This window comes from Chanos chanos, chromosome 9, assembly GCF_902362185.1.
Source record: "Chanos chanos chromosome 9, fChaCha1.1, whole genome shotgun sequence".
In the NCBI taxonomy this organism is placed as follows: Eukaryota; Metazoa; Chordata; class Actinopteri; order Gonorynchiformes; family Chanidae; genus Chanos; species Chanos chanos.
Genome location: NC_044503.1, coordinates 15,210,957 through 15,235,779, shown reverse-complemented (window position 1 = coordinate 15,235,779; position 24,823 = coordinate 15,210,957). Strand labels below are relative to the sequence as shown.

Genomic DNA, 24,823 nt, shown 5'->3' with positions numbered 1-24,823 from the left:
AAACAGGGCTGAGTGTCTGTGTTATATGCAGTGCAAAAGGGATGAGTGTCTGTGTTAAACGCAGTGAAACAGGGCTGTTGGTGGAGAGCGCCTAAGGCCTCAGCTCTTCCTGTTCCCAGTCAAGCTGATGTGGTTGACACAGAGCTGCAGTTCCCTGACTACAGGCCACAGTCCTGTCAGCCTGGCCCCACAGGCCACTGGGCCACCGCCTGCCAATACATAATCAATGCAGCATGGCTTTTATATACTCACGTGCACGCGCGCAAACACAGAGACAAAACATACAGATATGTGCATACACTAACGCACATACCCACATACAGAGACAGACACGCAAACACACACATGCACACACACGCGCACACACACGCAAACACACACACACACACACACACAGAAGCAGCATTAGAACCACTAGATACCATTTTCTACAGGCCTTCTCTGGTTAGTAAGACAGTGTTCTGATCTGAGGTCAGCAAACCAAGCATCTCCCCTCCCACAACCTGCAGATTAATGCAATCCTCCTCCACCCTGACATCAGTGGCCAACTGATCACTGCCTTTGTTTTTTAGCCAACACTTATATTCCACACTCAAAAACACTGAGGCTGTCAGACGAAGGTTGTGCGCGCGAGTGTGTGTGTCTATAGAGCAGAATGTGCTTTCAAACATTCTGAGAAACCCTGAGCACAGTCAGCTCTGAGGAATCCTTGCCGGCTTTTCAGCCTTGACACACAGCAGAGTAAAGGAGGAGATCAGGAGAAAGGGGAGGTGGGAGAGAGGAGGGGCATCAGAGACAGCAGCAATACAACGATTCAGCTCCATACCTAATATTACTGTCCAAGGCAGCTTTATCATGTCGGAAAGGAGAAGTAGAGGTAGATTAATAATATGATCTCCATACACACACACACGCACACACACATCTACGTGTGCTCCTTGTTCTGCTTATCCCGATTCATTTCCCCTGCTTTCTGATTAAACCGTTAATCCACGCAGATAGAAGGACACACACAACCTGACATATTCTTCTAGGAAAATGTTTCAGCAAACACACACGCGCACCTACAGACACACACAGACACACACACACACACAAAACTTTGCTCGGTTTTTAATTTCACAACCATTTTTTGTCTTCTGCAGAGATTTTTGTGTCACACAAAGAGATGCCTTTCCAGCGTGTGCCACAGACCCTCCCTGTGAAACACACTCCAGAGGGCATCTGTTTTCTTTTGAGCTGTTCATACTCTATTTCATGTCATATGAGTTCATATACACAATGATGAACTTCTGATCTTTTTCTTTTTTTCCTCTCACTCTCAACCATCCATTCATCCAACCTTGTAAACACACACACACAGACACACACACACACAAACACAGACACGCACACACATTTGCACCCAATCTGATATCACTTATGGCAGAGAGCCGGGCCTTTTTTCCTCTCTGTGAAGTGGAGAGAGAGATTAAATATAATGTTCATGTCTTCTCTCTCAGCTCTGTACAGGCTGTTCCAGTCTCTGCAGGTGTGGGACTACATGAGTAAGACCCAAATCCTGTTTGATGGGCTCACATATTGGAAACAGGACCAGACAGTTCTTAAATCCTCAGGTCGTCCCGGTGGAGTTCTCCTCTCCGTTACGAGACTTCTGCCGTGTGTTTTTTTGAAACCTCTGTCCTTTGTCTGAACCCACTTTAAGTGCACTGACAAAGCTGAGGCAAGCAAGAAGATTAAGTGATGTATTTATCTGCGAAAAATGTCAAACATGAAAATTTGGCACAGCTGCAAACAAACTGCGTACAACTTAAATTCTTAATTAAAACAATTAAACCACACTTTGTGACAGTCCATGAAAGCCATATAAAGGCATCCAGAATAGAGCAACAGTTCTAATACTACCTATACTGCCCTCTTCCTCTCTATTTCTTTCTTTCTCTTTTTGCAGCGACAGTCTGACAGTAATTGGTGTTCTGGAACGCAGAGCATTGTCACTTGACCCTTATTAACCCTAGCCCCGCCTCCCTTCCTTGACTGACAGCTAATCCACAACAGGGTTTAATCTTCTGGTGAGCAGAGATAGCGCTTAACACTGCAACAACGGCTGATCATCTCTCTCTCTCTCTCTCTCTCACACACACACACACACACACACACACACACACACACACACGCCAGAAAATCACGCAATCCCTCTTTAGGCAAATGCTCATTCATACTCAAGCTGTTACAGTACTACGCAAAACAATGACGTAACTCAGTGAAAAAGTCCAGAGTGGCTCAAAATGTCATGCAAATATTATGGTGTGCATACACACAAACATCTGCATCACACAAACAACGGTATCTCACTAACTACTGTTTTTAATCACTCACCCTGGAGAAAAAAAAAACAGCTTGTGGAAATCAAAGTGACTGCACATATAAGATTTTTTTTATCAGAGTTTAGTGCAATGCATTGCTTATTTAATGGGTCTAGGGCCACACAGACACATAAACACACTCTGGCTTCATTGGAAGCCCTACAATGACAACACACTCACACACACAGGCCCTGCCAGATGACGCACGTTACATTGTGTGTCTGAACAAACATCAGAGAAAGAGAAAGAGAGAGAGAGAGAGAAAGAGAGAGATGGCCCTGGCACCTCCGTACACATGATCCCCCCTAATACCACAAGGAAAATGAAGACTCGTGTCCATGCTGTTATTTACCACTCACAATAACATCACATGTGCTCCAATCCCACAGGATCTCTGTCCACAGAGGAAATCTAATCTATCTTTACCAGCATTCCTGCCTCATTTCATCCACTCACAGTGGGTTTGTCCTTGCCCTTCTCAAGACCTCCCTCTCTGATAGATGCAAAACCATTACGTCCTCATGAGGAAATGCTTACTTACACTTCCAGATGCTTTCAACAGTTTTCATTAAAACTCACACATACCGTCCACTATTTTCTTTTTCCTCTCCTCCATTCAAGGTGATTTGGACCACCGCTTTCCAGGGAGAAAAAGTCGGTATACACAGATGTAATGTGAATTTCCATAACTGATATGTGGCCTGCTCTACAAAGGATTTGTAAAGTGTGATCAAACATCTGTATCTCTAATCCCCTGAGATACAAATACGATCCAGATGCGTAGATGCGTTTTTTTTCCAGGAAATTATTACTATTATTTTTATATATAAAAAATTTTTATATTTTTATATTTGTCATTTAAAGACGAATAGAACAAAGCATCTCAGGTTTTGACAATACATTTTCAACCTGACATTCACGACATTTAAACCTGTAGCATAGTATTTTCCAGGCTTTTTTCACATTATTGTATGTGATAGACTGACTCTGAGTCACTACAATATGCAGAAGATCTTGGTTTGGCCTCAATATAATGTACCTGAGTATATGTGGCACATCATTAACATAATGTTAACCATGGCAGTGTTAATTTAACTCTGAGAGTGTTACTACTGTCTCACTTGGTAGAGTACATATACTCTCAGGGTTGATTAAAAATGGGCAAACTTAACATGTCTAATGGGCCATGCCGAACTTGTCAATTGGAACCAGCTGGATTAGGCCCTTAATTTTCAGCCTTTTAACTTTACAACTGAAAACACCAAAACTAAAAGCCTAAACAGACTTTTCACTCCTTCCAGCTAGTCTATCAATAAAATCTACCTATACCCTCCTTCCAGAAACGAAGCAGAATTTCTTCTCTACCATCTTCAACAAAAACATTTTAATAGATCTACAGCGTGAATCAAGTGTTGTTACGTAGATTCATATTGCGTGAGTTTTGGTATGCATCACGTATCAGCTCTGAAAAACACACAGTTTTGACTTCTTGCCCCCTGGCATCACTCCCATTGTGTCAAAGACAAAGTAGTCAACTGGCATCCCGAGCAAACAAGCTTTCACACAGCACTGTGTAAATAAATGCAACACGATCCCTAACAATAAGGACAGCCCCTGTTGGTAAACAACTAACAACCAATCACAGCCAAGCCAACCCAAAGGACAAAGAACCAACGGGAGACTGGGAAAGCTATTGGCAAACACAAGCATACACGTAGAGGGGAACACCTGTGGGTCTTTGCTGACATGATCCTTCTTTCAGCTTGGCTAATTCCACAGTCAAATTATGATGCACCAAATCGTGGAAGCAAACACTAACTGACACCGTCCAGGAGCCAATGAGACACAGCATTCTGACAGAAAGGGACAGGCCCACAGTACTTACCAGGTCGTGATTGGTGGAGTTGGAATCATCTTCAGGAAAGGGGACGTAAACAGCTAAGGCCACGCAGTTGGCAAAAATTGAGAGTAATATAAAGATATCAAAAGGTCTGGAAAATACTGTTAAGGACAAATCATCAATGTTTTTTCTGGGAAAAAAAAACTCAGTTGCATAACGACAACATTATTGCTGACATAATCAAAGTAACCTCATGCATTCGCACACTGCATCCATTTCAAATTTTGCACAGGCAGGTAATTCACTGATACCATTAAAGCTGATGGGACTTAATTGACCAAAACCTGAAAAATACCACTATGCACTCAAAGCCGCCTCAGCTCCAGTCTTTAAAACACATTAAAAAAATAATTGTGAATGTGTGTTTAGGGGGATGGTGGGTTGATTCAATATTTTTCATCATGATACAGCTGCAAAAAATTCCAGAAAATTGAACTGAACTGAATCGAACCAAACTGAGATGAACTGAACTGAACTGAAGTGAACTGAATTGGAGTAAAGTTAAGTGAAACTTAATGATGAAGGATACTTCCACTCCACCAGGCTGATGCAGGCTCTACGTATAGGGTTGTTGAGAGTGAGACAGAAGAGAGCCCGTGGAGGCCTGTTATTGGTGGAGCTGCCCTGCTTTTTGCTCTTAGCATACTGCTGCCTCTTCCTCTGGGAAAGGGAGCCCACTGGAGCTGAGCCCGCCGTGGATTGGCCGCTCATCGTCTGGGGGTCGCCGTCCTGGGCGTGTTTCGCAGCATGGATTGCAGCCTGCCAGGACAAAGCACCAGACTGGGGGATGGTCTGGGGGTCAGAGAAGGAGGGTCTTTCTGACCAAATGGGTGGGGCATCGTCAGAGGGAGGGGCTCTTGTGCTGCTGGCATAGTTTGACCCTGAAAGGATGAGAAAAGATGGGAGGCAGAAAGAATTAATGAAAAGAAAAAAAATGCAAAAAGTATAACTCAAAAAGGATGAAACATGGGAAAGGGTGTTGAGGTCCAGAGAGAGAGCAAGTTACAGAGTGTAAGAGAGACAGACAGGGTGAGAGAGAGGGAAAAAATGAATGCACTGTATTGTAAAAGTTCTGGAAACATTCTTTACAGATACTGTAACGCGTTGGAATAAATATATTGTCATATTTAATCATATTAAAACTTTCAGTACAAGGTTCATCTAAAAGCCTATATAAGCTAGAACAGTGTTTTTCAACCCTGCCCCTGGGGGACCCTTACTCCGTCTATCCTTGCTCCAAACACACCTGATTAGTGTGATTAACATGCTCTTGATTAAATCAGGTGTGCTTAACCAATCGAAAGTGCCACTGATGAGTTCAGCCACGTAGGAAAAGCAGGGAAAGATGGAAAACATGCAGAGTAAGGGTCCCCCAGGAGCAGAATTGAGGACCACTGAGTTAGAAGGTTCAAACCTCTTTTCATGTACCTCTTTCAGATCACTTTTACATATAATATTTAACTTGATGTGATGGCAGCAGTGCTAAAGGAGTGATCAACTACATAAATGCACAATGCATTTCATTCCTAAACCAATAACACGCTTTAGAATCAAATAAATTCAAAGGTCAAAGTTATTACATTTTACCGATTTTTATTCGCTCGCTCTTTTTCTATTTTATGAGGATCACTCTTTTAGAGTTTCACAACCTTAGTGATAGCATGCTATTCCTTTACCTATAAACGCTCAAGACAAACAGGGTCGGGTTTTTAGCTTCCTCTTGACTTTGAAGAGAACAAAATGAAGCAAAAGAGAAATAGGACAACTGTATCGTACTACCGGTCTGACGGACAAACGTGTTCAATCAGGTGGAGAGACAACCATATGAAAACAGCTTCGTAAGTCGTAGTACCACAGCAGAAATACGAAACACCTGCTCGTGACAAAGCTGTTGTAATATCATCAGGTACGCGCGCAGCTGCACCGAGACACCGCTTACTCAAGTCGCCTGGTCTTCAGGCTTTGAACCCAACGACTGCTGATCATAATTTAGAAAGGGGAAATTACTTGGGCTTTCAGCTTCAAAGGTCAAAAAGATAATGACTCAGTTAATTTTCCTCCGATTTGTCCACCATAATTAAATCGCTTATGACATATTATAGAATGAGACGGCCTTGGACAAACATATACCGGGCTAATTTCATGAGATAAAAACATTGAGGTGTGTTTGGTTGCATTTTTTTCTGATGGCTGCTTTTCACGCAGCGAAGTAACTGTGAGTGAAGATAAAAGCAATATTTCACACAAGAGACTTATACTGACAAAATGATCAAATTAGAGTACAGTATATGCAAATTCAGACTGTTTTCTCAGAAAGGCATATTTTAGATCATGCCTGCAAAAATATTTATATCGAATACGGCCTAAAACAACACCTGTCGATGTGCTATGGGAAAGGGTCATTGTTCCAGGTGTATTTTTTTCGTGTGAACAGTCAGCAATAAATACCCTTTCACTTAGTGTAACTGTGACAGTAGCAAAAGTATAACTGAAGTAGTGCAACGAATCTAGAAACTGGTTAAAAAACATCACTTAATTCTACAAATAACAAAAGTTTCTCCGTCACTGTCACTCTTAGCTTATTAAAAATGAGGGCGGTAAAACTCAGCACAATTTTTTTCCGGAGAAAGGACAATTTACCTAAAACTGAGAGTCTGTTTAATTCAACTACATAACCATGCCAGTGTATACGTTTAACTGCTTCTATGATTGACGAATAAATAGACTACCTCCAGTCCAGTCTCGTAACTTCAATGAGTGTCGAGACAAAAGTGACTGAGACATCACAGCTGCCCGTAGGAAGTACACATTGTATAAGTGCGAGAGCATCCATCGCTCACACTCAAAAAAAAATGACAGCTGCGCGCTGGATTTAGTTTACCTCCAGACTGTTCCGCTGGCTCGTCCATCCCTTCCTCCACATTGAAAGTCCGTAAAATAAATTACTCCGAAGATAGCGATCAATGTTATTTCAGTAAATGTCGGTATAAGCTATCTAACCACATATTTAAAGTGCTTCTTACTGTTGTCCCTGAGCGTCACCGAGCGCATTTTTGTAACATCCGGGTGTTGGCTTCACATAATGGCTTGTTCGTTTGAGAAGCCGGCTGTCAAAATAATACAATAAATCCTAAATGTGGCGGTCAGAAACTAAATTTAAAGTACATGGTCACGGACTTGAAATATTCGTATGGTCATCCATCTCCTGCGGAACTCGTGTATGAAGGATAGCTTGCACTTCTAGCCATGCGCGAGAAAAAAAAATCGCGCCTCTCTCTTGTTACAGACTTCAGTGGAAATCCTGTGAGTGATAATCCCGTTTCGACGGAGACAAACATGCAAAGGATGCTGTCATTCATCGTGTGTATTTCCTATTACGGTCATGTTAGCAATGAAAATAACAGCTCTGGGTAAGAAGAAGGGAGAGAGAGTTTGGCCGTTTTGCACTAAATGATACTGTTGCTCTAAAATAAACGTTAACCAACTTTGTGGCCCTAAAAGGCGATTTAACAGTCTTACTCATTAGAGACGTGGGCAAGTAATTAACATACAAGCCAAACTGCGCTTGGATTTGTGTGCGTTGTCAAGCATATAGGCTATACACGGGCTTGTCAAAATTTCATAGCCGTCACAGTGTCCAGTGATTTTCCGACTTTTTAAGAGACCGAAGTCGCCAAAATGCAAAAGAGTGCTAGGAGAGCTATTTGTAATTACTGACATGAACAGCGAGTAATCAGAACATTAAGTAGCCTATTATGTGCGAGGCTGAGCGATCGCGGTATTTTGGTTCTCTTTATTGATAAATTATCTTTATCTATGAAGTGAACTTTGCTCTTCTTCATCTTCTTTACTGTCTTCTTCACTGTTATAAATTCATTCAGTCGGCCTGTACAAATGTTAGTGACCAGTATCACTGTTATTTCAGGCTGAACTATTCACCTTAGGCTCACCTGCAGGCCCTGTTATCTCAACACGTTTTAGTCCGGTAGTTTACACACTGATACAGTTATGACATTACACTGCCTATAATATTCTTATGTGTTGTCATATAAGTGAATATTTAGGCCTATGTTGTCTACCTGTAACGGATTTGTACATTTCTATGATTAAAAAAACGCTGCTTGTAAACCACAAGGCATTGTTGATGCCAGATTTCGTTTAGAAGCTTAGAATGTTTATATTTAGAAACTAATACAACAAGTACCCTGTATATGTAGATGATTTGACCTTAGTTAGCTGTTCTAATTTGCGTTGAGTCATTGTCCATGCCAGGTACTTCTCGGGTCTCGTAAGCAAATTGAGGTATTTTACATGCTGTTGACATGAAGACTACGTAATGACAAACCCACTGCCTTACCTCGGCGTCTCGATATCCCGAAGACAAACGCCATTCATTTCCCTCTTGTTTGGGGCCACAAGAAAACATTAGACAGCCACATTTCCTAACAACAAATGCAGGGAGTGGAACGCACGGTGTGTGTAATTTAACAGAACATTGGATTACCTGTCTGCACCAGATAACAGTTTCACAGCGATAATCCCGGAATAATAATCTCGTTAATGTTCTTGACTCAAGCATTGGGGAGTTACAACTGACCTATTTCAGATTATTTAAACTAATGAAAGAAACTGCAGGTGGACGTATTCACTGTTCACTGTAATTTTTTTTCCCTTGAGGTTTTAATCATTGTTATTAAGTTAAAACGCGTCCTTGAGTTGTATAGGCTACCTTTAATAAAGAATACATTCTTTTACAGGAGGTTGCCTGATTATATACCCAGTATGTGGTTTAGATATAACATATTATTGATATATACTTAGTAGTAAAATATTAGACCCATTGTTATACACTTTCTGAATAAGGGAAAAATATATTATGCGAACAGAGATGTTAAGGTGTACACCGCCCCTCCGTGGTGGTTCGTGAATATACAGATCCGTATGATGCTAAACGCTATTTATGAGTAGATGAAAATATAAATAAACGAACCATAAAATAGATACTTAAACATGCAGAGAAACAACGTGACTGATTTTCATATAGGACAATAAAATGAATCTACAAAGTAGTCCATGAGGACAGTTAACATAGATTCTGCAATGGAGTTACATCTAGCCTGCATTTGTGTTGAGGCTATTATGCTTTTTTTCAGTCTCATATACACTAGTCGATTAAATAATGTTTGCTCAGGTGTTTTGTTTTGTTATGTTTAACCATAGGCGGCACGTGTCTCAACAAGCATGACGGATTTTGACAAAGCGGAACTAAAGTTGCGCTACATTGTCCAGTGGAACAGGGAACCAAAAGTGTTCATAGAATTTCTTCCGTGCTGTTGCATGCAAGTACACAAGATGGAGTCCGTCAACAAGGCTGGACAGCTTATGAGTCTTGCGGCTCTACAACAATATGATCCGTATATTAATAAGCTTCTCGACGTTACCGGACAGGTAGCATTGTACAAATTCAATTCTAAGGCAAACGAATGGGTAAGATTGTTACTCTGTCTTATTCTAGATAGCACGCTCCTTGGCTGAAGCTAGCCACGTATTTTTATAGTTATAACAGCTTACTGTTAGCTTACTCACAATAGGTAACTGGCTAATTTGCAGGCACTATCTGAGTGGTCAGTACGCAAAATATTACCCCTTTCTGTAACAGGACGTAAGGCTTTGAAGTGTATCTTATTTGGCGTGGATTTTAAAGTACATCTACTTAGAACAAATTACTACTCGAGAGTGACTAGCCAGCCGGTTAATTGATGGCTAACCACATTGTCTCACTGTGGGTTTGCGTTATTTCTGCACAGAACATGTGCCATCGGCTGTAAGCTATTGCGGTTTCTGATCTTGTTTCGGCATGACATCAGTACGCTGCGAGCTGGCTTGTACTCGCCCTCGTTAATATTGTTGGAAATGAAAAAAACTGGTCAAAACGCGTTTCGTGTGACAAAGCTGACAGCTGTTGTGTCTTTATTTTTCCTCAGGAGAAGACCGACATAGAGGGCACCTTATTTGTATATGCCAGGTATGTGCCAGTGTCTAGTATACAATGTCAGTGACTTTACCAGCACACTATGTAGTAACATTTAAATTAAATGTACTGTCTTGCATTGTCGTTACGATGTCTTGGGCGGTTAGCATAGTGCTATATAGGCTAGTGCATAGATGGCAAACGGCTAAAGCATATTTGAACTGTTAATTTGTGTGTTGTTTTGAATGTATGGTTTTGCGATTTTCTGTCAGCGTATGTGTATGACTCAGTTAATTCTCCCCTGGCAGGTCAGCATCGCCTCATCATGGCTTCACCATTATGAACCGTTTAAGCACAGAAAATTTGGTGGAGCCAATCAACAAAGACCTGGAGTTTCAGCTGCAGGATCCATTCCTCCTGTACAGGAATTCTAACTGTGAGTGAGCATGTCTTTAATATAACTTGTGAGATTAATGTGTCATAGCGCTACTTATTAGGTCGTAAAGTATCATTAACGTGACGACACGTAATTCATTTCTGATTTTTGTGTTTCTTTTTTTTTAGCCTGTTTGACTTAGCACAGAATTCTGAAATCTCCACTTGATCTAAAGTAACATCAACACATGATCTGGATATAGATAAAGCGAGAGAAAACTTCCTAACAAATGGTAGCGCCTCAGATAATAATTTTGTTGTCATTAAAAAACGTATTATTGACCCTCTGTCAGCGGGCTTGAAATTTTGTCAGAAGGTCTATTTTTCACTCATAATGTAATATACAGACCACAGCTACATCTCTATAAAAGTCTTGTTTTTACTGATCAAATACCAATTAGATTCCATGGATAACTGTCACATCAAAGTTTTGAAACCTCGCCAAGCTTTACAGAGAGATTCAGCACTTATTTTTGAAGATGACAGTGGACATTTAAAATGGATTATGTTGTGCCAGTTTGATTACTAAACTGTGATCAACTAATCCGTTCATCAGATAAAACCTTTTTTTTTCATAGTACTACTCTCATTTATTTGTTAATTGCTTGCTTGTCCTGTCAAGATTAGTTAGTCATTTTTAATTTCCAGTAGATGGTGCTGGAAGCATGTAGTAGTGATTCTTAGCCAGTAGTGATTCTTAGGTTTATCCCAGTGTTTCTTAACTTTAACATTCTATTGGCTGTACATTCAAAATAGTGAGAGAAATAAATACATTTAAATAGTCACACATGAAGGATATACTGGTGTATAAAACTTATGTTCTGGTACATACCGTGGTTTTGAGGTCACGAAAGCAACGTTTGTCGTAACACACAACAATTGCAGCCCAGTTTGACCACCAATGACCTTGTGTGGTTTGCCAAAGTTAAATCAGCTGCTGGCGCAATAGCTTTGGAATAACGGTCAGCACATGCGTTCCTTTAGTTTGTTAAATAAGCTAAAACTGCACCTGGTTTTAAAAGGCTTGGAGACCGGAATAATTCATTTTACGAGATTGTGCACATGAAATTTACGCCCCAACTGGTATGTAATTTTATACATGGCATTATGCCTTGTCCAGTGGAACATGGTCTGTTCCATAATCCATGCTGAAGCATAAATCCCATACAGGAATGGTTCAGTACAAACACTTGAACCTTTTACAGCCCTATCAGAAATAGAAATTCTCTTGGTACGTGTAATTAATCAATGGTGTAGAAAGGGCTATGAAGTTTGCCCTGAGCTGAACTTTGTATTAGACCGTATCCAGATTCAGGATTGGAATGTACCACTTGTCTTCCAAATGATAGACTCATCCACTGTTTGTATACAGTTTTCAGAACATGTCAAGCGCAGTACTTTTTTTTTTCCTCTGATTTCAAAGCACGCTGTGAAAAGTTCCAGACTTACACATGACGTAGGTTGGTTCGTTTTGTAGGTTCTGTTCTGTCGTTTGTTAGTGGCAGTGCAGTTTCTACTCATGTTGTGTCATTTGTGTGTGTGTATGTGTCTGTGTATATGAGCATTCAGATGTTTTAAAAGTGCCATGGGTGTAAGAGAAAGAGGCCTCTGTGCCAATGACAACCTGTTAGTTTATGAAGATGATGAAAATCAATTTGTATCATATAGCTGCACTTTTTTCAAACACACACACAGTGATTCACACACACAGTGATTCACACACAAAACGAGACACGGGAATTCAAACCTTTGCATGTGCTGCTGAGACAACGGCCCAGCGTTCTCTGGAAGACAATCTTGCCCTTGTGCCGGAGGTCACTGAGGTCGTGACGCGGATAAGGGGTCAAGCTGAGCAGAATCATCCTCTCGTTTGCAGCCGCCACACTCCCATCCATGACCCCGGCAGCCTTGGCGTGACCCTGTGCCCTCTCAGAGACTTAAACCGTGCCAGCCTGCCCCACCATACTTTCAAACCAGTCGCTCAGCCAGATCCTCTACTCTGCGCACACCTTCAAAAATAATGCTGAAGCTGGAGTTCCTAAAATGTCTGGCTCGGCTACTGAACCAGAGTTCAGTTCACGGCATCCGTTTGGTCGTGTGTTGGAAAGGGCCGAGAGCTCGACGCTGTGAAGTCGTGCAGAACACGCATCTTTTTCGGCGGTTGTTACTTTTTGCTGTTGCGAGGCCACGAGCGGCTTTAGCGAGTCCTAGGGGGTTGGCAGTGGGGGTGTTGTTTGTAGAGGGGAGGGGTAATGAGGAAACTATTCTGTGGGGCTTCGGCACTCCACAGGGAGAAAAGCAGAGGAGTCAGAAGGCAGATGGGAGTTAAACCTTTAGACGCAGGAGCCTCCTTTGTAGTGTGTGCTCGCTTAACACAGTAGTCGCTTAGTCCTTGGCCTCCTGCCACCGCTGAAGGGGGAACTGGTTATCTCCAGTTGGGATTTCAACTGTTCAACACACAACACATTCTGACTCTGTCTATCACCATTTACTTTTACTCGAGGTTGCAAATGTGTGAATCCTTTGGCTCATTTTGTTTGTTTGTTTGTTTGTTTTCTCTGTGTCTCTCACTTTTAGTGGGGATCTACAGTATTTGGTTTTATGACAAGGCAGACTGCCAACGTATCGCCCAGCTCATGGTTCAGTAAGTATGGGAACTGACCTCAGAAACCTCTTGTATAAAATACCCTGGTTCTATGGAGGCTGTGTGTGTGTGTGTGTGTGTGTGAGAGAGTGTGAGTGAAGGGCTGCCACATAGCCTGTGTTGTGACACGACAGCATTCTGTTGAAGTCGCATATCCTTGGGCGACTGCTCACCCGGAAACAGATGAGGTAGCTTGGCAGCTGGCCAGAACCGTCACCGGGGATGCACGTTACTATAGCAACAGGGTCCAGAGCCACATGTGGCATCTAGATAAACAGACACACTCAAACCTGAGAGACATGCAGAGAGACAAGCACTTCTAAGAGTGTGGCGTGTTCAACCACACCGAAGTAGTGTAGCATGTACGCAGAAATACACGTTTCAGGACTAGTACACATAACACATTATATCTGTAATATACCCTTAAGTCTCCATTCACTCCAAGTATTTGACATACTTAAATACATACTAACTTGTACTGATTACCCCAGAAATACAACATAGATACTTGCTTGTTTGAGGCACCAAACAAGGGAAACCAATCAGTGAAAAAAAGATTATGTATGTAACACCAAACATAATATCACCAGGTAGACCATAAACATATATCCCCATAAACTTGTTGTGTTTGGAAAATATTCAGATATCAGGGCTCGTTACTATGGAACTGATCACCTGCATCACTGGGTCTGTGTCTGTAAGATGGTACTGCCCCCTAGTGGTTTAATCCGTGCACTGCCAGCATGCTGATGTACTGGTGAATGTCTGTGTTCACTCAGACCTGAGTGGATGAGTTGCGTGTGTGTCTCCTGTAGGATCGTGAAGCAGGAGGCGTTGCGGGCCCAGCACGTGTCACCAGACCGAGGCCTTCTCAACCGGACCAACGGCTGCGTGGACACCAAACCCATCGACATCCTAGAGCTCCTCAGCAAAGCCAAGGAGGAATACCACAGGGTAGGCTATTGTTTAATCAGGCCTGGCTTGGTACAGCTTTGTGGGATCAACCATAACCAGGCTAGGTTAGGCAGTTTGATCAGAAAGAACCAGTTTGCCTGTGATTATCTGACCAGTTATATCGTTTGGTCAAATATATAGTTGAATGTTAGGTGAGGGTTCTTTTTGGTGTGCTGATCAGCTGGATCATGTGCGTATGAGTGAAGCTGGAGTAAAAATTTGTACATTGGAGCTTGTGAGCTCTCCTGGAGAAGTTGGCCGAGCCAGGTGCTAAACCACATAACCAGTTCATATTGAATTAACCACAGATTATAGAAAACTACATTAATCCACAAAGTAGAGTGTGTTCTTCTCTGACGTCTGACACATGCATGCACTAAACCTGTAGATTAGTGTTTTACACCTCATTTGTTTGTCTTCTCCTGTTATTTTGTTTGTTTGTTTTCTTTTTTGTGTGTGGAGTTGGTTTGGTTAGGCAGATGTTAAACGATGGTTAAAGTGGACCTCCTTTTACTGTTTTTTTGTGTATGTGTGTGTGTGTGCAGAGTCAGATTGGTGAAGCAGAGGTGTCGGTGAACATAGATGTGAATCAGAACCATGATTCAGGACTGAGAGGAAGTGGAGAGTCTACTGAACACACAGCTACTTCAGCCCCACAAGAGAAGGTAGGACAGCTCAGACTACTGCACTGTTTGTGTGTGTGTGTGTGTGTGATCGCGTGCATGCATGTGGTTTTTGTATTACACACTTTCTCATGTTTCCTAACCGCTCCTTTGTGTGTGTGTGACACTCTGGTTATTCTCCTGGCTAACCACTGTATTTGAATAATGTGTTAAGTGAACTTTTCTGTCGAGGTTTGGTACGTCGTTCGCTGAAACTTTTTCATTTCCTGTCTGACTTTCTTTTTTTTTTTTTGTCTCGACAACTGGAACTGCTTTTTCAAAATTTAAAAATGGCCCAGAAATATCTTTTTAAAGAGTATCTTCTTAAATCAAGCTAATGAAACTTTTGTGGTCCTGTTCAATAGTATATCCAGCATGTTTGTACACAGTACACTTTTTCTGATATCTCTCTTGGTTGGACTGTGTCATTATTTTTAAAGACTTCTGTCCAGATTGGTGTAAAATCAATATTATAACCAGTCATTGGTGTGTGGCAAATGCCTCGATTAATCCCAGACTATCCTAATGGTAATTGTAGTTGTGAAAATGTATAGAACCTAAATGTTGGAATGAATTCAATGCTGTGTTTTGTTTGGTCGCAGCCTTCTCACACAGTGGTGAAACAGATCACCGTAGAGGAGCTCTTTGGCAGCTCTTTACCCAAAGAGCCAGCATGTCCTGCTCCAACTGCCCAGAATCCCACCGACCCATCCCAACCAGAGGGCTTCCTGCGTGGGGTGTCCTACGGCCCTCCACCTCTTCCCCTGGAGCCACTCCTCACTCCTCGCCTCACGGCAGACCCGGGGGGCAGTGACCGTCCTCTTGCCCCAGGCCTGGTCCCTCTGCTTCAGGCTAGCGGTCCTAGGGACCCTCAGTCCTCTGTTTCCCCACGGCTGGTGGCCCAGAGCGGGGCCGAGCTGCCTACTGGACTGGGGGCTCCACGTGGTCCTAATCCTGGTTCTCAGCCAACCTACATGAACCCTCTCAAAACAGACGGGCACTCCATACCCATGCCAGGCCTGGCCCCCAGCTTCCTGCCCAGCCCGCTCGTCACACCTCAGAGCTTCAGAGAGCCCGTCCCTAAACCCCCAGGAGCCTTTGCAGGCAACACCGCCACACCTGGACAGGTAACTGTCATTTTTTCTCAAATCTTTTCCAATCCTTTGAGCCTACTCAGTTCCTGTTTGGTACAGTTTTCTGGAGCTTGTTTTTTTTTTTTTAATTGATCTCTTTTTGCATCCTTCTTGTGCTTCTTTCCTTTGGCAGAGTAAAGAGATGGACACTTTTTCACAACCCCAAAGTTTGGTTAAACCGATTCCTGTGAGTTTTGCCTGGCACAGCCTACATGATTCTCTTTGATATCCTACATGTGTCATGCACAGTAGTTTTACAATTTTTTTTTTTTTTTTTAAATTTTCTCTCTCGTCATAGACTGTCTCTATGAAGGCCGGGCTCGTGGTGCCAGGGGCAGAGCCCTCACTGTTACTCTCTCCAAGCGCTTTCCAAAATTCTTCCAGCAAGACAATAGAACAGCCAAGAAACCCCGCCCATCCGCCATCACCTCCAGCAACATTAGGAGGAGATCTTCCAACTGCACTCTATAGCCGAAACCAGCTACAAGATACACTGATTCACCTGATAAAGGTACGTGCGCACACACACACACACACACACACACACACACACATTTTTTTATTCCCATATGAAGAAGGCACAAATTGTAAATGTATGCTGTGTGTAACTGTATGTCACAACAATGCTGTCATGATTATTATATCGCACTGACAAGGACGGTGCTGCAATGCTTTGAAGTAGACTTATGCATAAAATACTCTTTAAAACCCTTGGAAATAAAGCCTTCGTTTGATGTTTGTTTTGAATCTGTCCTCTTGAACAGAATGACCCCAGTTTCCTCAATGCCATCCATGAAGCGTACCTGCAAACACTCTCCAAAGACCTGAACAACGTAAAGCTATAGCCCAAAGGGCTCAGATGTTCTGACTGTAAGAGTAGACTTGTAAGAGTAGGCTCCGGTGCTGGAAAGCGCTTACGGGACAACCAGCAAGTCCATTTCAGAAACCTCCCTGTTCTGCCAAACTGAACAGAATCTGGTGGTAATGTCAAGCCACTGACACTGGGTCTTGTGTCCTCTCCCTGAGTCACAGAAAAGCATGTAACTCTTAGAAATGCTCTATCACACCTCCGAGTCACAGAAAGAGGGATAACATTGCCATAGTGACTTCTGAACCACACTGATTGGTCACCATGCTCTCCATGCAAATTGACCCTATAGCTCTGGTGCTTTCAAACTAGTGTAACTTACAGAAAGCAGCTTCATCCTACCTGTTTCTCTTGTAATTGTTTTTTGTTTGTTTGGTTTTTTTTCGATTTTAATTTTTTTATTGTGTCCGTTTCTTCCCCAATATATTTCTTCCTTGCCTTGGTCTACCCTCATGTACTCTCTTTGTCTCACTCTCTCTTTCTCTGCCTTGGTTTTTCTCTCTGTCACTTGCTCTGTCATTTGCTCTCCCCTTTCTTTCCGTACTCTCATTCTCTCCTTCTTTTTATTCTCCTTCCTCCATTGTCATCTTCAGCTATCACTATGGTCATGAAGGGACTAGTGCAATACAAAAGCAATGCATTTTGGGGTGCTTTCCTACGTAAACAGGCCTTAGACAAAAGTAGATAGGATCTGGTACTTCTGCCGTGATACCTTTTTTTTTTTTTTAAGACTCAAACTTGGATTAGTATAGATTTTTGATTCCAGTCCAAAGACATTGCAGTAACGAATACTGCAGAACAGAATTAGCTGAGTAATCTAAGAAAGACAATGTAAGTAATCTGTTTATGTCTACACATAGGACTTTTACTTGTCACCTATTCACTGGCAACGCTTGCAGTAGATTACTTAATGAAAAGAGAAATCCTGGTATTTTTAAAGCATCGATTTGATATTCTTGTGAAGGTGCACTGGCTAAGCCATTAGATTTGTTCACTACTGAGTTGTACTTAAAAATGAGTCCATCCTGGTGGGCCTATTCACACCTATATTCCATTTCATTCAGTAGATAATCACAGCCGCATGTTAATGATAAAGTGTGAAATAATGCACAATAACCTTAATTTGTTCCTAAAATCCAAATAAGAATCAGGAGTTATCCAGATATAATGTTGCTTGAGGTTTTTGCCAGTTATTTTCTCAAATGATGCAAAGAACCACATGTAAAAGTCTTCATTTTGACACGTTCATAGAATTTTTTTTTTCTTTTTTTTTGATGAACAGTTTTCCTAATAGACATTGTGGATTTAATCACAGTCCTTGATGTCAAACTCAGTTACACATCTATAAATTTGCAGGGAAAAAAAACATACCATGCAATGCAGTACCATAACTTTGTGGGCAATGCTTTGTCTGTGGTAAAGTGCTGTGTTAAAAACCTCCACTGGGTGGAGGCGTGGACACTTTAGCTCTAAGGGTGCCATATTATTCCTTTTCCCCCCTTTTTCCCAAGAGAGTACAGTTAAGGTAAACATAAAGGGCTGCTGGTGTCCCACCAAAAAAAGAAAAAAAAAAAAAGAAAAAGGTAGTATTGGATCAAAGAGAATTTCAAAAATACAAACTTCATCTAGAACATGGTATAGCCCAATAACACTCCTCGGCTTCATCTATGAAACCCACCATTGAAGTTTTGTGTGGCAGCAAAAATGCAGACGGCATGGCAAGACAAATAGTTTGTTTGTTTGTTTGTTTTTTGTTTGGGGGGGGGGGTTGGTTCTGAATGTTGTTTGAACCATATCAGAGATTTTTGTAATACTTGATGGTATGAAATTTCCAAAAAAAGAAGAGAAAACAAGAATTCAAATAATTGTATCAACACAGAACCTTCCAGACCGTGCCATACTAGCACATAATGAGCTTTATACTGCTGGTGTACCTTGTGAGGACTCAAAAGCGTAGGTTTGTTTTGTGTGTGTGTTTGTTCAGAACCTTGGTTTTATCAAGGTCTGTATCTCTTGGATCTTGTGCACCAGCAATCTTTTACATCCATTCATCCACACAAATAAGAGTGATGCCCCTTTTCTATCACTCACCCTCTGTTTGACATCAAAGTGACAGGCTGCAATATTGCCATGTGTGAATTTGGGCTTTATAACATTCACATATCGCTATATATGGTTTAGGGGCATGGCATAAAATTTACTGTGATCTGACTGTCTTTGGATCATCTCAGATCTGTCCTCTTGTTTTATCTCTTAGTGTCTGTGGAGGCTATTGACCACTCTTGTTCTCTTAAATGAATGTTCTTTATGGACAGGCCCTATGGAGACTTAGCCTGAAATGAAATTCATATTTTGATACAATACATGGCTATAATCCAGCAGCTGGCTGATGGTATGTCGCACTGATAGTTTCCTGCTGCACAGCAATCCGAAAACCATCTCGCTGTTCTCTCTTTTTTTTTTTTCTTTGTGTTTTTTTTGGGGGTTTTTTGTTTTGTTTTAGGGTTGCTTTTTTTTTGTGGCTGTCATCTAATCTTCTACTGTGTTAGTTGCATATGCTGTTGTTTACAAACTTGAGGGCAAATGCCAATATTTGTTATCAGATAAAGACTATGTAATTGTGCAGGAAGGAGATACCACCCAAATTATTTAACTTTTTTGTTGTTGTTTAAACATTTTTCTAGATGGGACAGATAGACTTATCATAAAGGTTCAATGCATTCAAATGTAACTCTTAAATAAACTTGTGTTATTGGAAAGGACATTTTCGTTTCCCTCATTTTTTTAAATGTACTCTCTGGGAGTTTTAGGTTGTTTAAACTGGAGACGGTTTAAGGGCTTGAAATTTATTGCACTTGTAATGACTTATTTTGTTCCATTTTAATTAAAGACAACCCTAATATCTAAGATCAGTCTTGAGACTTTAAAGTATGTAAAAAAAATAATTTTGTGAAGTTTGTGTGGAAGTTCTTTAAATGCGCATGAAAGAAAATGCTGGAATGTCAGATTTACTGCTGTTCAGTTATGTGCAGTACAGTAACAAGTGAAATGGTTGTGATAAACCAGTTTATTTAGGCTCCGCCTCCATTTCATGGGCCAACCATAGTAGTTACCTCAGGGGATACCACTGTTTGGAGCAGAGTTCAGCAGGCAAATCCATTAAGAAGGTAATGATTTAGAATTAGAGCCGAATATCTTCCCAACTACCTAGCTCTTCAAGGACAGCATGCAATCTGTTCAGGTACAGCAATGTCTGCCCCACCATATTCCAATCAATGAAGATAATTCTGTTATAAATAAATAGTAAATATAAATTTGTGTTTGTGTGTGTGTGTGAGAGAGAGAGAGATCTGAATTTCAAAAGAACCTCTTGTCTCTGTGGTGCATTTATTCACCTGCGTGCGTATGAGCGTGGGAGAGAGAGTAGGGGGAGAGGGGGGCGGAGGCTAACAGACCCACACAACGTGCTCATCCATCTCTACCACAACAGATGCGTATTGAGACGTTTTGACCGGTAGTTGGCAATCGGTTTTGTCTCATCTAGTCCTGTATTTCGCGAACAAAATTTTAAAATACAGTACATGTTCCATTGCACGTGGCGGTGTGTAAATAACCCTTCGACCTTAATGTATTTTTTATTTACACATCCGAATAAGAGGATTGGTCGTTGAGTCCAACCAGACGCTTCACTAATAACTAACTCAGCAGGTGAGCGTCGCGCGTTTGCTCCAAACAGCGAATGAGCACGCGATCACATCAAACTATGTAATCCCTGAACGGTAAATGAATCATTTGCAGGTATATTACAGTTTAGTTTTCATCAGTTTACTTTTTCAAACAGAGCAAACTAACAAAGAGCGTGCACACTATCCCCAGAGCTTAGATGACAAAGGAAAATAAATGAATTTCAGCGGTGGACAGTTCAGTTAGAGGGAACTGTTAAGTTCTTATGTAACATCGTGATTAAAGAACATCCGTCACCAACGCGGTTCAGGGCAGATTTGTCACTACCGTTGCAAGAATTTGATCTGTAAACTTCGCGGAGTCCGCTGGAGAGGCATAGTAATCTCCAGAGTAGTATTCGAGATCTTGAAAAAAGGGGGCTACACTTAGACTTTACAAGGCAGTATTAAAATGTTGAGACTCACAGTGAAAACTTATTGGCAAGACCCCATATAGAAAATTCAAACACATATTTATGTAGTCCTGAGCGTTTTTGTTTGCTTTGATAAAAAAATTGCTTTCACTAAACTGAAACAGTTTGAACTCTTCACCCACTGCGATCAAAGCGAATGAATTCACATATCCTATTTAAGAATACTCACTATTGGTTATTTATTGACACGTTAGATTCGTTATCGTCTAGACTGCTGACCAAAAATGTGAAAGCTGTAGTATAGTAGTTCTGGTAAAATGTGCCCCCGATGAAACAGCTCGTGGGACGGGCGCGACCTACGACATGGTGAAAAAATAGCCGCAGCGGAACGGCTGAAGGAGGCAAAAATCATCATGCTTTGTCAACTGGACTCCGCCCCCGTTCCGTCCTAGCGTGGCTGTTATGTTACTGTACTTTGTGTGCTTTCAGCCACACGCGCACTCAGCGCCCGTGTGCTTATCAGCTTCTCGTGAACACCAGATTAACCTTACTCTTGTAGCACACCCCCCTCTCGTTCGCTCTCTTTCGCTGTCCCTCTTGTCTCTTTCTCTACCACTGTCCTGTGCATACCGCTACGCTTTCCCAAAGTCTGTGAACGCTTAAAGCGCACTTGGCAACGGTCATTTCGTGTACTCTGCGGTAGACTGCTATCCTGCGGTGCTTTTTTGACAGGACTTCTCCATGGAGGACTACCACAAACCAGACCAGCAGACCCTGCAAGCCCTGCGGAACATTGCGAACCGACTCCGAATCAACTCCATAAAGGCAACGACTGCAGCGGGCAGCGGGTAAGGTCGAGGATCCTACTTGGTAACAAGAACAAAACACTTTCTCACGTTTTGTCGCTTCCAAAGGATTCAGATGTTGTGCTCTTTTCATGTTTCGTACAATTGTATATGTCGAAAGTGCTGATAGTATACGCAGTACTAAGGGTTCGTTTTGTTCATTCACTTTGCCTCTGAACTTTCATTTTGGCACTGTTATAAAAATTTGCAATCTTTCAGTTTGTTTCTCTATGCATTTTGTAAGATTTTATTACCTGTGTGTATAATAAGTGTCGCAAGAAAGCTCGTGGACAGGCTATAGCGGAACAGGTGCACTGTGTTCTTTTATCATAGGGACATTTTTATTCAGCTAAGTTCATTCATTTTAGATGGTTTCGGTAAGGTTGTAACACGCTCTATCAAAGGTAATGTTTGCGTTTCGGTGTCGAGGTGGGGTTTTGAGTTTCTAGAATGGTACCGTCCGCCGCAACACGATCTAATAGTGACCGCGCTCGAATCTGTCAACCAAAGCGCTTGCGTAGACAGCGGCGGTCAAGACCGATCCTGTGCGCATAGCGATCCGATTGGCGCTGAAGCGCACGCCCATTTTGTTTCCCGTGCTGTGCACGGACTTGGCTCTGAATATTACGAGCAAGGGAGCGTAGTGTAGGATTTCAAGTAGGATCTTAAATTCAAGTTGCATCTTTCTTTCTTTCTTTCTTTCTTTCTTTCTTTCTTTCTTTCTTTCTTTCTCTCTTTCTTTAATAAATGTACAACTTCACCAGACTGATCATATTATGCAAGTGTCATCCTTTATCTATGGCCATAATTCCTGAACTGTTTTCTCTTTTATGTTTGTCCAATTTACTCCATCAGTATATGTTTTCATCACATGTATGTGATGTAGGGAGCTTTTCTGAAATGTAACCTGATGGCGGCGGTTCAACGAAGAGGTATCTTTCTGGTGTGAACTGTCCACGGCTGTAGTGCTTTCAGGAATACTGTAGAAGCCACATTATTTCTGAAGTCTACCAATGCATCCATCAATGACATTAATACTGAAATATTCCTGGTAGTGCAGATATTTAGACTCACAAGCTCAAATACACCGGTTGGCTTTGAGTCACGCATGGTTAACTTCAACACGCTTGGATTGCCTAACGAACAAAGGAACGACCTGGTTAAGAGAAATTACTGAAAGCGCATGTGCACGCGCGCATACTAGAGTTGTAAGGCTGTTAGTAAAACAGTGACGGGCTATTTGACTGTTTATCTTGACGTTACTCGCACTTCTTTTGGAATATTTTACACTGTATTCCATCATGATTTTATTTGACAGTTTAGTTTGAAAGCTCATTAATTAATTTTTTTTATCCAAATACACATTTGGCTTACATATTATACCTTCTTCTATTTCGGTCCCATGTGTCAGCACGTAGCAGGTACCTGTGCTCTGGTTTAGTATCGTTTTAGTCCGGGTGATGTAGGCTATAGCAATTGACTCATGAAAACAACACAAAGATTGCTACTGAGTATTTTGTTAATGTTTTCCCATGGACGTTGATGTAACGACGTTACAAAGAGTTTGTTCATTCCAACATGGACATTAAAACAATTACAAAGCTGTTATAGAGAGATAATCGTCATATTACACATTTAATCTTAGTAGTTTGTAGGTGGTTGAAGGTTATTCTAGTCATTCACACGAGAACACTCCTAAAATTCTGTTAGAGGATTTTTCCCTTAAGGGTTTGGCGAGTCACTCAGCGCAAAACTAATTACGCCTGACGGGTTCGTGTTTTTACTGGTGTGACAGGTGTGAGTGCACGAAAGCATGCATTCTGTGTGTGTGTGTGTGTGTGTGTGTGTGTGTGTGTGTGTTTGCATGCGCTTTACCTAAGGGTTATGGTGCTCTTAATGAATTAACCGTGAACATGCACGTTTGCTGTTTGTCTAGTTTGTAATTTATGTCTATGTGTATATGTAACCTGCGTGTGTGTGAGAGGGTGTACGGGTGTGCGTGTGTGTGTGTGTGTGATATACATATAATGTAATGTAATATGTATTTCCTATACTATCTCTGTGTGTAATATCTGCTCCACAGTCATCCTACATCATGCTGCAGTGTGGCAGAGATCATGTCTGTTCTCTTCTTCCACACCATGAAGTACAGACCCGACGACCCCAGGAACCCAAATAACGACCGCTTCATTCTGTCCAAGGTAACGCACCTGCCTGCCTGGAAGATCAAACTTTAGACACATAACTCATTTCTGCCGCCAGAACAGTATTTCTCACACTTTTCCCTCAAGTCGAAATCCTGCCCCTAGTGGCTAAAGTGAAGCGCTATGTGCCTCATGGTGTCTTAGTGCTGAGGTGGACACTGAGTGTGGATCTGATCAGAGGAGGGAGATTTTTGACTGTGTGTTAAGAGCAGGAAGATGGAGCCATGTGATAATAATTAGGTTGTGTGCCAAGTTGTGTGAATCAGAATAGCGTGTAGAAGGGTGTTGAGTATGTGTGTGAGTCTTGTCACAATATTCAATAAAATCATAAAGTGAGCCGCTACTTATCTATTGTTCTGTCCAAGACAACTTTATGAAATTACACATAACGTTTTATGAAATAACACATTATACTCTATTCCCCTTTCCTGAGATTAGTGCAGGTCCACTCTGAGACCTTCATGAAGTCCGTCTCTGTCAGTGAGGCACTTGACATGTTTTCCCATCTAAAATAGTCCTAATCCATTCTCAGTCCTCTCCTGCTGGCTTTGTTGTCCTAAGATTCTTGGCCTTGCTATAGCACACCCAAATCAACCGTACTGAGAACACAATCAGGTTTGTAAATGCTGCACTGAACTTTCCAAAGCTGCGGTTTCTGGTGACCTATTGGAATGGATTAGGAAACGCTCTGCTCAGTTTTTTGTGCTCTGTTCTGTGGTGCTCTGTGAGTTAAGTGGCTGTGTGT

General features: G+C 41.7%; 3 protein-coding genes across 4 annotated transcripts in view; 2 read left to right on the top strand and 1 right to left on the bottom strand.

Moving 5' to 3' along the window:
- Positions 1 to 4,992, bottom strand: part of cacna1db (calcium channel, voltage-dependent, L type, alpha 1D subunit, b) — a 67,316-nt gene extending 62,324 nt beyond the window's left edge. Inside the window, exons 1-2 of the mRNA XM_030783997.1 lie at positions 4,796 to 4,992; positions 4,252 to 4,357 (exon numbers count right to left, since the gene is read on the bottom strand). Coding sequence (XP_030639857.1) covers positions 4,252 to 4,357; positions 4,796 to 4,977 — 288 coding nt within the window. The 5' untranslated portion in view covers positions 4,978 to 4,992. The remainder of the gene's footprint in view (positions 1 to 4,251; positions 4,358 to 4,795) is intronic.
- Positions 4,993 to 9,603: 4,611 nt separating this feature from the next.
- On the top strand, positions 9,604 to 16,986 carry dcp1a (decapping mRNA 1A). Its single transcript, XM_030784942.1, has 10 exons — positions 9,604 to 9,753; positions 10,251 to 10,291; positions 10,546 to 10,673; positions 13,250 to 13,316; positions 14,132 to 14,270; positions 14,816 to 14,935; positions 15,535 to 16,059; positions 16,199 to 16,252; positions 16,364 to 16,576; positions 16,830 to 16,986. The coding sequence occupies exons 1-10, from the start codon at positions 9,604 to 9,606 to the stop codon at positions 16,908 to 16,910; spliced, it is 1,518 nt and encodes a 505-aa protein (XP_030640802.1). The 3' UTR covers positions 16,911 to 16,986.
- Positions 16,987 to 21,540: 4,554 nt separating this feature from the next.
- Positions 21,541 to 24,823, top strand: part of LOC115820863 (transketolase) — a 17,193-nt gene continuing 13,910 nt past the window's right edge. For both annotated transcript variants that reach the window (XM_030784562.1, XM_030784561.1), the window contains exons 1-2: positions 21,541 to 21,877; positions 23,958 to 24,075. In XM_030784562.1, the coding sequence (XP_030640422.1) occupies positions 21,771 to 21,877; positions 23,958 to 24,075 (225 nt within the window). In that variant the 5' untranslated portion in view covers positions 21,541 to 21,770. The remainder of the gene's footprint in view (positions 21,878 to 23,957; positions 24,076 to 24,823) is intronic.

Excerpts from the sequence above, each read along its gene's own strand:
- dcp1a (XM_030784942.1), top strand. The coding sequence starts at position 9,604 with ATGCAAGTACACAAGATGGAGTCCGTCAACAAGGCTGGACAGCTTATG. Across the intron at positions 14,936-15,534 it reads CTTCAGCCCCACAAGAGAAG|CCTTCTCACACAGTGGTGAA; the intron begins GTAGGACAGCTC and ends GTTTGGTCGCAG. Across the intron at positions 16,060-16,198 it reads ACACCGCCACACCTGGACAG|AGTAAAGAGATGGACACTTT; the intron begins GTAACTGTCATT and ends TTCCTTTGGCAG.